The sequence below is a fragment of the Lepidochelys kempii genome, chromosome 3 (assembly GCF_965140265.1).
Source record: "Lepidochelys kempii isolate rLepKem1 chromosome 3, rLepKem1.hap2, whole genome shotgun sequence".
Classification (NCBI taxonomy): Eukaryota; Metazoa; Chordata; order Testudines; family Cheloniidae; genus Lepidochelys; species Lepidochelys kempii.
In genome coordinates, this window is record NC_133258.1 from 117,567,437 (window position 1) to 117,582,817 (window position 15,381).

Sequence of the window (15,381 nt, forward strand, 5' to 3'; positions counted from 1 at the left end):
TACGGGAAAGCTCTGTTTGCAGAGGAAACGGATACAAGGCTGCATGGCATGAAAGACTCTTGCACGACGCTCCGGACTCTGGTCCTCCATGTACCGGCTCCAGCAAAATCTAAGTTCAAGCCACAGGAGACTCCCATCCAAGCCACCTTCCCGAAGTACGAGGCCACCCATAAGAAGCAGCGGGACTATAAGAGATGCCCTCAGAGGCAGTCTCTGCCTGCCCCCCAGCCTGGGTCCTCCAAGGGCAAGCAGGTGGGGAAAAGGTGCTTTTGACAGGATGCTTGGGGGCACCCCGCCAGCCCTCATCAGGGATCCACCCCCAATAAAGCTCCCCTTTTCCAACCGGTTGTGTGCTTTCCTCCCGGAATGGTCGCAGCTAACCTTGGACCAATGGGTCCTCAACACCATCTCCTGGGGTTACACCCTCCAGTTTACTTCCTTCCTGCCCAACCACCCGCCACCCCCATCCCTCTTGGGGGACCATTCACACGAAGCTCTGCTCGAGTAGGAGGTGGGGCGGCTCCTAGGACTAGGAGTGATAGAGGCGGTGCTCGAGGATTTCATGGGCGAGGGGTATTACTCCCGTTATTTCCTTATCCCGAAGGCCTAAGGGGGGCTCAGGCCCATCCTTGACCTGCAAAGTCTGAACCAGTACATGGTGAAACTCAAATTCTGCATGGTTTCCCTGGCCTCCATCATCCCCTCCCTGGATCCCGGGGACTGGTACGCTGCCCTCGATCTACAGGACACATACTTGCACATCCACATATTCGAGGGGCACAGGCGCTTTCTCTGTTTCATGGTGGGACAGAATCACTACCAATTCACAGTCCTCCTGTTTGGTCTGTCCACTGCCCCCAGGGTGTTGACAAAATGCATGTCAGTGGTAGCAGATTACCTCAGACGTCGGGGGTTCCAGATATTTCTCTATCTGGACGATTGGCTTGTCAAGGGCACCTCCTGGTCGCAGGTGAGGGATCATGTGGCACTCCTCCTGTCCACGTGCACTGCCTTGGGCCTGTTGGTAAACAACACCAAGTCCATGTTAGTCCTGGTCCAATGCATAGTGTTTATTGGGGCGCTCCTGGATGCAGCGTCGGCCAGGGCCTCTCTCCCACCAGACAGATTCGAGACCCTGAAAGGTCTCATTGACTCAGTCACCCCGGTGACAACAGCCAGGGCTTGCCTGCAGCTCTTGGGTCACATGTTGACGTGCACGTATGTGGTCCGTCATGCCAGACTCAGGATGAGGCCCCTCCAGCTGTGGTTGGCCTCGAAGTTCTCCCAGGCCATGGACAGGATGGATAAGGTCCTCACTGTACTGGACTCTGTGATCACCTCCCTATGGTGGTGGTCCGCCCCAAACAACATGCTCTGAGGGGTCCCGTTCAGGGACAGGGCCGCATCGTTGAAGCTGGTGTCCGATGCATCGGCCCTGGGTTAGGAGGCCCATGTGGGGAACTTTCAGACCCAGGGCCTGTGCTCGGCTCAAGACCTGACCATACATATAAGGTCAAGGAGCTCAGGGCGGTGCGGCTGGTGTGTATGGCCTTCCGCTCGCACCTGGAGGGCAAGGTAGTCAGAGTCCTCATTGACAACAAGGCCTCAATGTTCTATATCAACAGTCAGGTCAGGGCCTGATCCTCTGCCATGAAGCTCTCAGGCTGTGGGACTTCTGTATTGCCCACGACATCCACCTGAAGGCCTTCCACATACTGGGTGCCCAGAAAGAGAGGGCGGATTGCTTTAGCAGGGACTTTTCCTCGCAACACGAGTGGTCCTTCCACCTGGAAGTGGCCCACTGGCTCTTCCGAAGGTGGGGAACTCCCCAGGTGGACCTATTCGCGACTCGGCAGGACAGGCAATCCCCCAGTTCTGCTCCAGTGGGGCCTGGGGAGGGATGCTATTTCTGATGCTCTTATCCTGTCCTGGTCAGGCCAGGTTTTCTACGCCTTCTCCCCGTTCCCTCTAATCAGCATGGTCCTGGAGAAGATAAAGACTGACAAGGCCCTGGTCCTCCTGATTGCCCCAGCATGGCCCAGGCAGCATTGGTACGGGACCCTCATGGGCCTGGTGATAGCTCCGCTGTGGCTGTTGCCACTCCACCCAGACCTGCTCTCTCAGGACCAGGGCCGCCTCCTCCATCCCAACCTAGTGTCTCTTCACCTTACGGCGTGGCTGCTCAGTGTTTAGGTGGAGAGGAAAGGATGTGCTCAGAACAGGTTCAGCGCATCCTCCTCGAAAGTAGATGGCCCTCCACTCACCTTGCTTATTTGGTGAAGTGGTCCCGGTTTTCTAGGTGGGCAGCAGACCAGGGTATCTCCCCTGTGGCCACTCTGATCCAACTTATCCTTGATTACCTTCTCCACCTGAGAGCCCAGGGCCTGGCGCCCTAATCTGTCAAAGTGTACCTGTCAGCCATATCGGCCTTCCATCTGCCGGTGCAAGGGCACACGGTATTTTCCCATGCTATGACTGGCTGGTTCCTTAAGGGTTTGGACCATCTTTTTCTGTATTCTAGACCCCCATCCCGCAGTGGGACCTAAACCTGGTGTTGGCTCGCCTCATGCGGGCCCCCGTTTGAACCACTGGCCATGTGCTCCTGATCTCACCTCTCCTGAAAGGTGGCCTTCCTGGTTGCAGTCATGATGGCCAGGCAAGTCTCGGAGCTCAGGGCCCTGACCTCCAAGCCACCGTACATGGCCTTTCATAAAGACAAGGTCCAGCTCCGCCCACACCCCGCGTTCCTCCCCAAGGTGGTCTCCACCTACCACATGAGTCAGGAAATTTTTCTACCCGTACTCTGCCCCAAGCCTCACACGTCCAGTGAGGAGCACCGTCTCCACTCGCTCAAAGTGCGGCGGGCTCTGGCTTTCTATCTCGAGTGGACCAAGCCGTTCAGAAAGTCCTCACAACTGTTCGTTGCCTCGACTGAGCGCGCGAAGGGCCGATTTCCACTCAGTGGCTTTCCAATAGGATCACTTCATGCATCCGTTCTTGTTATGAGCTGGCAGGTGTCCCCCCGCCACCCATTGTGAGGGCACACTCGACTCTGGCGCAGGCCTCGTCCGCTGCCTTCGTGGCCCATGTCCCCATCCAGGACGTTAGTAGGGCTGCCTTTGGTTCACACATTCACCTCGCACTATGCGATCGTCCCCCAAACCAGGGATGATGGCGGGTTCAGCAGGGCTGTTCTCCGTCCTGGAAACTTGTGAACTCCTACCTACCTGCAACAGATATAGCTTGGAATCCTCTACTGTGGAATACACGTGAGCAATCACTTTAAGAAGAAAAGACAGTTACCTTTTCCATAAATGGTGTTCTTCGAGATGTATTGCTCATGTCTATTCCACATCCTGCCCTCCTTCCCCTCTGTCAGAGTTGTCCAGCAAGAAGGAACTGAGGGTGGGGGGAGCGTGCAGCTCCCCTTATACCGTGCCCAGGCAGGCGCCACTCCAGAGGCCACAGGGGGCGCTCCCCCCCCTGCATGGGTACTGCTGGGGGAAACTTCCAGCACTGGTGCACATGGCAAGCACGCATACCTATTGTGGAACAGAAATGAGCAACACATCTCGAAGAACACCAGTTACGGAAAAGGTAACTGTCTTCTCTGCTGAGTGTTTCCACTTTAGAATGCAATTGTCCTTCAAATCATGCATCCTGTTGTTCAACGTGGAGAAATATTTTCCTAAAGTAAACTTCTGAATAGGGAAGTTGATTTTGTGAAACTGATATTCTTTGCATAAGCATGCAGGATAGATAACAGTTTGGTAGCTATGATTGTTGGTTGTCATTTTAAAGAGTCTTGATACATAAGGAGTTTAACTAGATGAAACTTATTCTAGTCTGTTTCATTAGCATTGTTACTGAGTTAACATATCTTCCACGATGCACTTTGGCCAAAATATTCAAATGCTGGTGCTTAGAGGTAGGTATCTATATCTGTTTTTAGGCATCTAAATAAGTGGCTTGGTTCTCAGATGTTCTGAGCATCCTTAGCTCTCACTGCAGTCAATAGATGTGGTTGCTCAGAACCTCTGGAAATCAGGCTGTTCTCTGTGTGCCTAAATATAGATTTAGTAGCCTAGGCTTAGGCACTGAAATTTAAAAATATTGTCATTTATGTAAAATATATGTCTGCTTTGTATCGTATGACCATTATTAGAAACAAATAGTTCAACCTGTAGGCTATTGCAGCTTGGTACAGTTTTAAAAACAAAACCAAAGAGAACATAGGATTTGCCTGATATGCATGACATTGTGTAAAATCATAGAATTATTTTTAAGAGAGGGTTTTCATGACTATAATATTCCAGTGGTGGGTTTGGAAGTTGTTTTGTTTACCAAGGCATCATACACAAGGATGTTAGGTGTGTGTACTTGCTGTTAATGAGTTTAAAAAAGACACTGAGGCTACCTTCAAGAAAGCAAACCTTTATTCAGCAAACTTTCTAGTAGCTTTCCTATGGAACTTTCGTGGTAATTCTGGAATGCAGGGTCAAACAACAGCCTAGTCATAGAGTATTCCCTGGTGGCTTTGAGGCATTATGGAAGGCTGTCCAAGCTAATCATTTCAAGCGGCCCATGGAAAACCACTTTCTGGTTAAGTCTGCATCATACTGTTCCACCAATGGAAAAAATTGAACATGAGGAGGGTGTGTAGCTTACAGACAAAAATACATCCAGCGTAGCCCAGAATCTGTTTTTAGCTCATAACGGCTGAACATTTTGAAGTGTTAGACACAGTTTCCTGGCTTACTGGGGCAGAAAGAAAGGGAGTGTCTGTGTGTGTATGCTGCATAGTTTTGTGAAACATTAGGGAGAAGAGGCTGAAGCAGGAGCTTTGCTGAAGGTAAGGCTGGTGGGCAGTAGAAATTGGGAAGACAGTGAGAGAGAACTATCTGTCAGGCACAAAAACAATATTTAAAAGAAAAATAAAGTGCGATAAGAAACCTTTGAACTTGAAGGTACTGGGCAGAATGAACAATTTTTGTGTGTCTACTTCTCTGATGTCTTCCAACTATAGTGGTTTCTTTAGCTAACATCTACACTACATAGTATACGTGAATTGTTTTCCTCCACAGAACTTTTTGTATGTGTGATCAGTTGAACTTAATTGTTGTAATTGGTGAATTAGACACTGCCAAAATCACCTTACAGCTCGGCCCTAAAGGTGGTGGTTGTTTTTTGTGTTTTTGCCCGGGGTGTGTGTGGGGGGTGGGGGAAGGGTTAAGGAAAGCTTCATATGTATGGTATGCTTTAATAGAGCTTTATATTATCAGTAATGCATCACAGTGACTTCCCCAATCCATGATGATTAATGCATAGACTATCTCTCTCTCCTTTTTTTTTCTTGGATTCTGCCTAGCCTGTCCCATAATTTTAGTAATTTACAATAAATACAAATCATAATGGACCAAAAGTTTCCTTTCTTAGTGTTAAATACATTTAATATTGGAGGAAAAACTTCCATTCTTTATGCTGATAAAGCAGGGTAAAGTGGCAGGAGTGGCACAGAGATTTGGCCTCGTTGTCTTTTGGATCTCTCTGCTACATTCAACTGGAAAGAAAAAAAAAAATTCAGACCTGACTGCAAACAGAGCTTTGCTACTTAAGAGTATCTGTTTAAATTATTTGCTGAAGGAAGTATGACATTTCCATCTTAGAGTGGTTATTTTTTGAAATGTACACATAACCACCTAAATGTCATCATTGTTTAAACAGACTATTGCTGTAAGGTCCAATTTTAATTCTGACATACAGGACATATGTACAAGAAGATGATATAAACAAGCTACCCAAAGGTGACCTGTGTTAGCTCAGGTTATTCATGTAAACTCTCTATCAGTAGATAATACTTTTGCTTTTAGAGGAGAAGGGTGTGAGTTTAAGGCAAATAAGGTGGTTACTGTTCCACAGATGAGCTACTCAATGGCAGCCCTAACCATCTCTACTAACTTTCCAGTTGGAAGTGAACAGTTTTTTAACAGAATAAGGAAGACCTAGTAAGACATTCTCGCATACAAGTTTGCAGGAGAATTATTGCTGAGCAATGGGGTCTTGCTCTCAATCAAGCGTCTTTTTCGGCATCCAAAATTTCACGTGGGCACAGTTGAGAGAATTTAGATGACTGACTAGCTGACTGTGGCTGCATCCAAAGTACCTAGACACCTTCTTCTGCTTCTTCCCTATTTTGTATTTACAGTAGTACTTAAAGGCCCCAACTGAAATTGTGGCCCAACTGTGCTGTGGTGTTTGTGCATATATTAAGAGACAGTCCCTGCCCCAAAACACTTACAATCTAAGTAGACAAAGGACGAGAGAAAGGAAATGTTATTGGATGGGATTTTCAGAAACACCTAGGTGACTTAAGAGCACTAGTCCCAATGAAAGTCATTTGCATTTGTTCTCCTAAGTCACTGAGGCGCTTTGGAAAACCTCACCCATTGTTCTTATGTCCTTGAAGGAAAGGAGGCATAGATTGACTAAATGACTTGCCCAACATCACACAGAAAATCTGTGTCAAAGCCAGAAACTGAACTCAGCTCTGAGTCCCAGTCCAGTACCTTAACCACAAGACCACCCATCCTCAGGATGTATGGCTACAGAACATCAGTTTCTGCACACATCTGTGCCCACAAGTTGTAAGCTGAAAAAAGGGAGGACAGTTTGAGAAATCAGGTTTTAGAAACTTTTGCTAAATTTGCCTGCAGTTCCTGCAGGTACAGAGTCCATACACTCCTAGGATCTAACTCATTAGTTTCCTAAATAGTTTGAAATTCCTTGAAGGCATTACATTAATCTACTTTATATTTTGGTCTATACCCTAAGGACATAGTAGCTAGAGATGCAAGAGACCTATCGGATCATTAAGTTCATCCCTGCATGGGCAGGAAGTCGTCCCTCTGAGAGAGGACACATCAGCTCTTTAACTACTACAACTACATTAGCCAAAATTTGAACTGTCTCTCTCTCTCTTTTTTTTTTTTTCTTCAAGCTTAATGGTTATTACTTAGATGGATGTGCACACTAGCCATTGTGCATCAATTCAATAACGTTTACAAATGATGGACTTTGTTTTTACTGCAGAAGAAAATTATGTCTCCAGAGATTTAGATTGTATCAGCCCTCCTGTAATAGGATAAGGATCTTCAAGCTTGAATCAGTCTTCCATGCTGCTCTAACTTGAAGACTGTAAAGCATAACTTAATTAAATTGCACAAGTCTAGGGCTCAGAAAAATGATTTAAGTAAAAGGAAAAATCATGGCCTCGTTACAGGGTCTGCAGTTCTGATATGACATGTGAAGAGTGATGTAGGCTTTTTGGTACTGACTTTGTATGTAAAACCAAAAAAGAGATTGTGGGTTTTTATATATAAAATTAGAAGCGTGTGATCAATGATTAACTGTTTAAAAGACTTATCTAGCTGATATTTAATAATTGAATACTGATTACTGTTTTATGAAGAAAACTGTTGTCGTATTTTGTTTTTATTTTCATCTGTGATCTACCGAACAGTTTTTTCTGTTTAACCTAATGAGACTCTGCTCTAAAGAGAGTCAAATGAGTTTGAGTTGGATTCTGGCTTCAAATAGGACTTTTAAGGCTAAATAATGCTTCTCCCCTTCTTCCCCCACTGCTTTAGTTCATTGCTTGAATACAGTAGTATATAAATGCAAAATATTCTGCCAAGAATACTATGGTACAATTTATTATGGTGTATTTTTGTCATAGGAATATGATTGGAGTTGCAGGAATCAAAAATCTGCTTCTCATTTGTGAAAGCACGTGACCAAAATGCATAGTTTTAAAAAATACTGTAAATTGCTGCCAATAAGAAACTCGGTATTTAATTCAGCTACAGTGTAACACTAATACACATCCCTGCTTATTTCCTGTATAGATCCATGTACAGCCTTGAAAAAGGTGAAGTCTAGCTTACTTTTTGGCTTTCTGCGTGACTGTCACATTAAACTGCAAACCAAAGTGAACAAAGGTATAATTTATAAACAAGATACTTCTAACCCTGTATTCCTGTGGAACTAACAAAGCAAATACGCTAAGCCCTCTCCCTCCCCACAACCATAAGCTGTATAGTAGCTAAGTGAAAAATACAGGCTCAGACTCAGTAAACCATCTGAAGTTGATGATGATTTGACCATTACAGAAAGGAGGGTATAAAAGTGATTTAAGCTGACAAGAAAAAGTATTGGGAATTAGTGAAAGAAGAATCTTTTTTTCTTAAATTAATTGTCTTGAGCTAGAGAAAGAGGGGAGACAGTTAGTTGGTCCAAGTCAAAGCCATAGCATTCCAGACCACATAAGTGCAGCAAAAGAAAATAACAAACTGGCAATTTCATATGGGAGAGGGATTTTTTTTTTTAATTACTCTGAAATACTTCTAGATTCTGCATAATCGCAGCACCACTAATTGAGATGAGAGTTTCTTGTGGTGCCCTTATTTGACATGCAGATGGACCAGCCATGTTTGCGAAGACATTGGCACCACCATGTCTTCCCCCCCCTTCCTGAAGGTGAATATTACAGTCGCATTCTACAGCTGAAAGTCCTTCTAAGGCTGTGTATCTAGTATGAGCTAGAGGTTTCCCCTAGCATAGACATCCTTGCGCTAGCTCAGTGCGGGTAAGCGAGAGAGCATAAATGGTGGTGTAGCTGTGACAGCGTGGGGAGCGGCATGGTGTGTTGGTGCCAGATATGTACATGTGGGGTTCAGGCAGGTTTGGACTCAGGGATCTGTGCTGGCTCTGCTCCTGCCCGTGCTGCTGCAGCTACACCACTAAATATACTCACACGAGCTCTCGTTGAGTTAGCAGGAGTATGAGCATGTGAGCTCGGAATATACCCCCTTAGCTTGTGGAGCACATCTTTCCTAAGACAGAAGGCTGCATTTGGTGAGTGCTGGGGACGCATTTATTTTATACTCCACTCCTCTCAAAGGATTAGATCATTTTTTATATAAAAAAAATAAATATATACACTTAAACAAACAAAATAAAAATCCCACAAACAAGTGAAAAAACAATAGAGAAAAGATAAATATCATTTGCCATAGTGTCTCCCACCAGAGGTCAATGCCAAATACTATAAGTCCTTCCATAAGAAAGGTCCGAGAGTGTACCCCTTTACTGCACTTATCTAAAGAAATCCACATTCATCTGTCAGTGTGGGCTCCTTTTGATTAATCTCCTATCTTTTGTACAAATGTTATAACCATGATGGAGCTTGAGGTCAGTATTTGCATGAGTAGAACAGTGAGATTTCCTAGGCTCTCGGTGTACTTTCTTCTGTACGTATTTTTTTCATCTTCCTGATTCTCACTTTCAGCACTGGTACTTCAGACAGGATTTATTTTTGAGTGGCCATGGTATTCAGAAGAGTGGACTCCTGCCCATCGTGTTTCTGTGATGTCTTCTAGCAGTGGAGGACTGGCATGTAAACTACTGGCATTTGCGACTAGAGAGAACCCTAGGACACCAAGATTTTGCAGCCACTGTTCTAAATGAAAGGCCTCTACAGTAGATGCCTTGTTGATTCATTAGAACAGTCATCTGATGTCTTCTCTCATCTCCAGGTCAACAGTAAAGAATGGAAAGACAAGGCCTTTTTCTTGTTCACGTTTCCTAGGTGGCTTTTCTAGCCTTGGTCTGATGTTTCCCATCTTCCTTTGGTCTTCTGCCCAATTTTCTAATCTGGGGTCCTCTGATGTATCCAAGCCAGAAGATCTGTTCCATATGGGTTGAATTTTATTTTTCCTAAAATGTTATTACTACCATTCTACCAGCTAAGAGCCCAGTTACCTATGGAGTGTATGCAGTTATATTGCCTACGTGTCTCTTGTTGAATTTCCCCTCACAGATGATCTATTTACATTCAGTAGTGTTTTACAGTCGGTCTTAAACAAAGCTCTTGCTCTTGATCTGCTGAACTCAGACTTGGAACTAATGGGTCATGGACGGGGTCGGGGGTAAAGATAGGTTAATGACCATTTCTCCCTCAATGATGTGCGTACTTTTTCACGGCAGGTGAACAATGGCAATATAACATAAGTGTGAGTACTTTTTTTGGAGCCTGGATATTTCTCCAAGATGCTTCATCCTTTCAAACTATTGGTTCTGATGATTATTGGCAACACTGTTTATGTTGATCTGCCTAGGTTAGAAAGGAGGCTGTATTAGTCTAAAAATCTGTTTTCTGATGGTTTCATAGCAATGGAAGTCTCTGGACCCAGATCCCTCCCTGCTGCCTGCTTCAATATCCTTCAAGTGACACTGTATTCTTTTAGTGTGAGATTCACGCATGTCCAAAGGACCAGCACCAGGCCTGTGAAGCACACACATTCCCACATAAGATCTTAAAAGAGGGCTTAAGTGGAATTTAAATGGTGCATAGGTCTCATATTGGCCATGCACAGGAGTGAATTTCACACTGAGTGCCCAACAAGAGAATGAAGATATTTTAAATATTGCATGCAAATAGACAGATAGAAGTAGACTGATTCATGTGTGCATGAAGATGCCTTTTTCACCATTGCTTAGAATGTACGTTAGTCGGTCTCTAACAACTTCATAGTTTGAAGAGGTCAACCATTACCAAAGAAATCTACAAAATTGCCACATGACAATCCTACCATAGCCTCTTTTTCCTTTAGATTTCATCCGTGGATACCAAATAATTCTGCCTTTGGTTGAAGGGTACTCCGTCCTTTTATGTCTTCCTGTGCACCTTCTGTCAATCTGAAGTTATAGTTCTGCACAATTTAGAATAGAGAAGCATCCTGCATTTTAATTTTAGGGAAGTCTTAACCTAGGCAATGTCATTGTACTGGAAGAAGAGAGATGGCAGTGCTGAAATCAAAGTAGTGTGGCTCTTACAATAAGTGAAATCACAACAGGAATCTTCGTAGTCCTTGGCTGTAAACTGCTGCCACAGAATAAGCAATTTATTCTGTAGGTCTGAAAACTTCCTGTTCCCTTGAATTGTTGTTTCTTATAAGCAAATCTAATGCCAAAACATTTTTTATTGTTTTTAAAGTAAATATTTGCTTTCACCCAATACATTTTGAAAACACAAAATTTGTCTTTGCTTTTACATACAGTATGGGATGCTAATGAGTTCATCTAAATACCTCTTTATAAACCTCTGTTCTCAGAGATTAATAATTTGGTGTGGAAAGTTCCTTTAAAGCTGCAATGTGCTGCTATACCCTTTATTCCCAAGGACATTTTCTATCATTTGGTAAGGCTGTCTAATCACTATCCTGCCATAATGGCAGTCAGTGAAGGTGCTTAAGGTGGAGCCCCATTAGATTAAGAGAAGGGGTGTAGCTGGCTGGCCATTGTCCAGGAGGGATCCTCAGTTCAGGATCTCACTCCCACCCTGGTCTGAAATAGACCTAATTGGTCGATCTTTCAGGGCATGCTACAATGCACATTTTTGTTCTTGAGCCCAGAGAGACTGGGAGGACTTCATATGGAAGATCATAAACATGGGGAAATGTTTTTAGCTGCTGGATTCTGACTTAAGTTAATTATTGGATGTGGTGGTGGTAGGTGGGGGAGAGGGGGTTTCCTGGAGTAGTCTATTGGTATACTTGCATTTTTTTTTTTTAATGTATCATGGAGCACCTAGGGTAAAGGCTAAAAACTCTCTTTTTCATGGAATGTCTAGTACAATTGAAAGTAAATAAACTTTATCATCCTTGAGTGAGGTGAGCCACTTTATAAATACACTGACTACAATGACAGAAAACATTTAATAGGAGCTGGTTTTGTTCATGAGAGGTATCCATACAGCCATCTCTGCAAACTGGTGGGAGAATTCATCTCTTAATCTGAAATACAAAGATGCTGTGAAATATATATTTTTATTCTTTAGATGTAGCTAAGATCAGTCCTTTATGTTTCAATTTCTGTACCTTCCAGAATTAAGGAGGTTTAAAATACGTTGCATCTCTGAATCAAAGAAACTGGACCTTGTCTTAGAGCCTTTCCCATGCACCAGTGTCATCTGGGATTTGGCACCAAACTGATTCCCCCAACTCACGCATATTGTAGGCTGTCGAAGGAAAATCTCTATACAAATGTAAGAAAAGTAGCAATGGCTGCGGCTAATTTTGAGAGTGGTGATTGCTCTGTAGTCTTGCAGATGTCATTATTTGTTGTGTCACTGGTTTGAATGTTTAGAATGTCCTGGCGTTCTGAAGTCCCAGAGCGCTGAGAAAAATCCCTTGTCACTATTTCTGTGGAATTTATTGACTGTTTTGTTGTACGTTTGATTGGCTCCTACACTGACTGAGGCCCTATTTTACAGTCATTGTACCTTAGATAAATTTATTCCTTCACCCATTATATAATATGTACATGGCATCAGACACGCACACTAGAAGTTGTACCAGTGACTTGAGCCTTGAAAAACTGATGTCTATCTTGAGGTTCTTAATAGCAGCTTGCTCACTACCCTGTCTGTTAAAAGGATTACCATCCAGTGCACAATCATTATGGAGACCAGATGGTCACTTTGCCTGCTTATTTAGACAAATTGGGTTCAATGTCCCCTTATGAATAGAAATAAGCCCCTCAAAGCTTCCTTGCAAGTATAGTTTATGCTCTGATATGTAGGTTCTACATACAAACTCCCTAGTGTGTGATCTGCTCCTATTGGAATGGTGAAAGCAGGTTTGCTAAAGATTTACACTGACTAACTGCAAAAAGAAAAGGAGTACTTGTGGCACCTTAGAGACTAACCAATTTATTTGAGCATGAGCTTTCGTGAGCTACAGCTCACTTCATCAGATGTGATGAACTTCATCTGATGAAGTGAGCTGTAGCTCACGAAAGCTCATGCTCAAATAAATTGGTTAGTCTCTAAGGTGCCACAAGTACTCCTTTTCTTTTTGTGAATACAGACTAACACGGCTGTTACTCTGAAACTGACTAACTGGGAACTTGATAGAGTTTATGCATTTTTTTTTTCTATTTAACTTGGTTTCATCTTGAATGTAGGGTTTTTTCCCCTTTCTGTTGTTAAATCAATTGCTGTGTATTAAAGCTGCTATTGTTAGAGCTGCTTTATATAACTAATGCTTTTCTAGGCATAGACAGTTAGTACCTACAAGATAAGGGGATGCATAAACATCTAAATTCCTTATTATTAACATTTCAAATAAAGTAGATTTTTTATCATAAGATGTTCAAGTCCCTACATTTTGTGAAAGTCTCTAACAAATGGCTTGGTGAAAGTACTCATGGCTTTGTGTACAGAGGTGTGTAAACACTGCAGAGCAAGGTCAAAAAAATATAATATACCTCTAAGACATTTGTTTGCTGACTTTTGTCGAAGGCTCTCTGTCGATACTGTTTTTAATGCTAGTTTGTGACTTGTAATGTAGGTAACCTAAACGTTAGCCAAATACAAAGCTTGCTAATGAATTCCTTTAGTCACCTATGTGGCTCTTAATATGTTAGAGACATAAAATCATCCACATTTTTGCGCGCGCGCTCTCTCTCTCTTTTTTTAATAAAGAAGCTAAATCTTTCAGTGTATTTTTTTATTTCTGTGCAGATGGGATAATTTTTCCATTGAAAATGTCATAGTTCTTTGGACTCTTCATGGATTACTTGTAAACTGTCCGCCAAGTTTATTTGGGGGAAGGAATGAATTTTGGTAAACAGTATATCTGTTAAACTGCTGTTCTAATAATTTTCCCCAAAAAAAACTTTCTCTACAGTGATGCATTTCTTCTGCTGAGCGTTTTCAGTCAATAACCTGCTGTTGAGTTCTGTGAAATTCAGATCCTGTCCTGTTGTTTTGAATTACAGCCTTTGTGTGCTATGTGAACAGCTGATGTATACTCAGCTTCTCAGTAGCGACTTTTGTCTTGTTACCTTTTGGTGTGTGCAGAGCCTGGTGCTGCCTTTTTGTTGTTTTGCTGGCAGATTAACTTAAAATCAGAATAAACTTTAAGAAAAGTTTGCTGGCTTGTTGGCAGGGTAGCCTTTCACCTCTGGGGTTGTGGCTGGAATTCAGCCATGACAGGAGTAAACAAGCACAAAGACATTGCTCTGATCAGTTTGGTACAAGTGGTCCAAATTGTAATGGATACTTGCACAGCCTGATGAACTTTAATGCATGTTACCAAAGCAAAATGCAGAGTAATGGAAGTTTGTGCCAGTTCATCACTGAAAGGGGAGTAAGAAAGAATTAGAAAACATCCCAATATTAGGTTCTATTGCAATAATTTAACAAACATAGTGTATAGGAATATGTAGCTGAAATATAAAGACTCTTAACCAATTCTCTTCTCTCTATTTTTGTGCTCTGTCTTATTTTTATGTTGATTTATCTGATAGCAGAGGTAAAGTATATGTAAATATATTTGACTGAGAGATTTTTTTCCTTATTTGTATTTTCCAGAAAGTTTTCATGGAATGCCATCCCGTTTTTGGAAAGTGTGGTGGCTAGCTATTAGGACAATGCAAAGCACACTGATTGCTAATTGCACCCACATTTAATGGTGATTCTAGAGGTATTTCTGTTTTTATTTCATACTAAACTGTATACCAAAATACGTAATGAAAAATAAATAGGGTGGAGTAGGGAGGGTTTCAAAATAAATGTAAAAAAAAAAATGTGGATTCTCAGAAGCTTGTAAGGAGGCTACACAAGTCCAGTCTGAAAGTTAATATGAAGAGAAGCACTAGTTACTATTTCAACATTGAAAACACAGTTTAGGATGACTTGTTTTTTATCTGTTCAAAACATTCTTTGTCCTTTGTATGTATATTGCAGCCACTGGAGTTTGAAACAAAAGTAAGGATGGGCCAGCTTGGGCCTTTTATGTTCAAGTGCACTTATATGGGGCCAGATTGTACAACCTTCTCACACCAGCAATTGAACTTCTCCTGTAAATGCTACTTTAAGTCAGCAAGGATTGCTCAAGTACCTTTTGTGGAGTGAGCTTCTAAACTTCTGTGTGCTGAACAAACATGGTGCAGCTTTGTATTGAAATGAGGGATAAAGCTATTCAAAAAACCCAAGGCCCCCCCCCACCCCATTGGCTCTTTTTAATCATGTGTAGGGGTTTACTGAACAATTTATTGAAGGAACATTTTATTTCACAGAAGCTAGTCAAGCTGAAACTGCAGTTTGCGTGTCTCCTGGCAGAAGGGGTTTTCTGAAAGTACAGTTCACTGTACATCTAAGTAGTGATTATCCTGTTGTTTCCCTTTCGTTATGCAATTTTTCTTGGGAGTTAAAGGTTTACAAGTTAGAAGAAGAAGATGTTGCCAGGGGGTGTGGGAAGAGGGAGGTGTTGAAATGATTTCAATGGGGTTAGACGCCAGCATTTGGTAGCTTTATAG

The 15,381-nt window shown here is 42.7% G+C and overlaps 1 protein-coding gene across 6 annotated transcripts in view; it reads left to right on the plus strand.

The window, feature by feature from the left end:
• Positions 1-15,381, plus strand: part of TIAM2 (TIAM Rac1 associated GEF 2) — a 217,752-nt gene that overhangs the window by 98,682 nt on the left and 103,689 nt on the right. For 5 of the 6 annotated variants that reach the window (XM_073337719.1, XM_073337720.1, XM_073337721.1 and 2 more), the window contains exons 1-2: positions 7,929-7,997; positions 14,435-14,546. The exons of the other annotated variant lie outside the window; for it this stretch is intronic. In XM_073337719.1, the coding sequence (XP_073193820.1) occupies positions 14,532-14,546 (15 nt within the window). In that variant the 5' untranslated portion in view covers positions 7,929-7,997; positions 14,435-14,531. Of the gene's footprint in view, positions 1-7,928; positions 7,998-14,434; positions 14,547-15,381 lie in introns of those variants that run through there. 6 annotated transcript variants of the gene reach the window in all.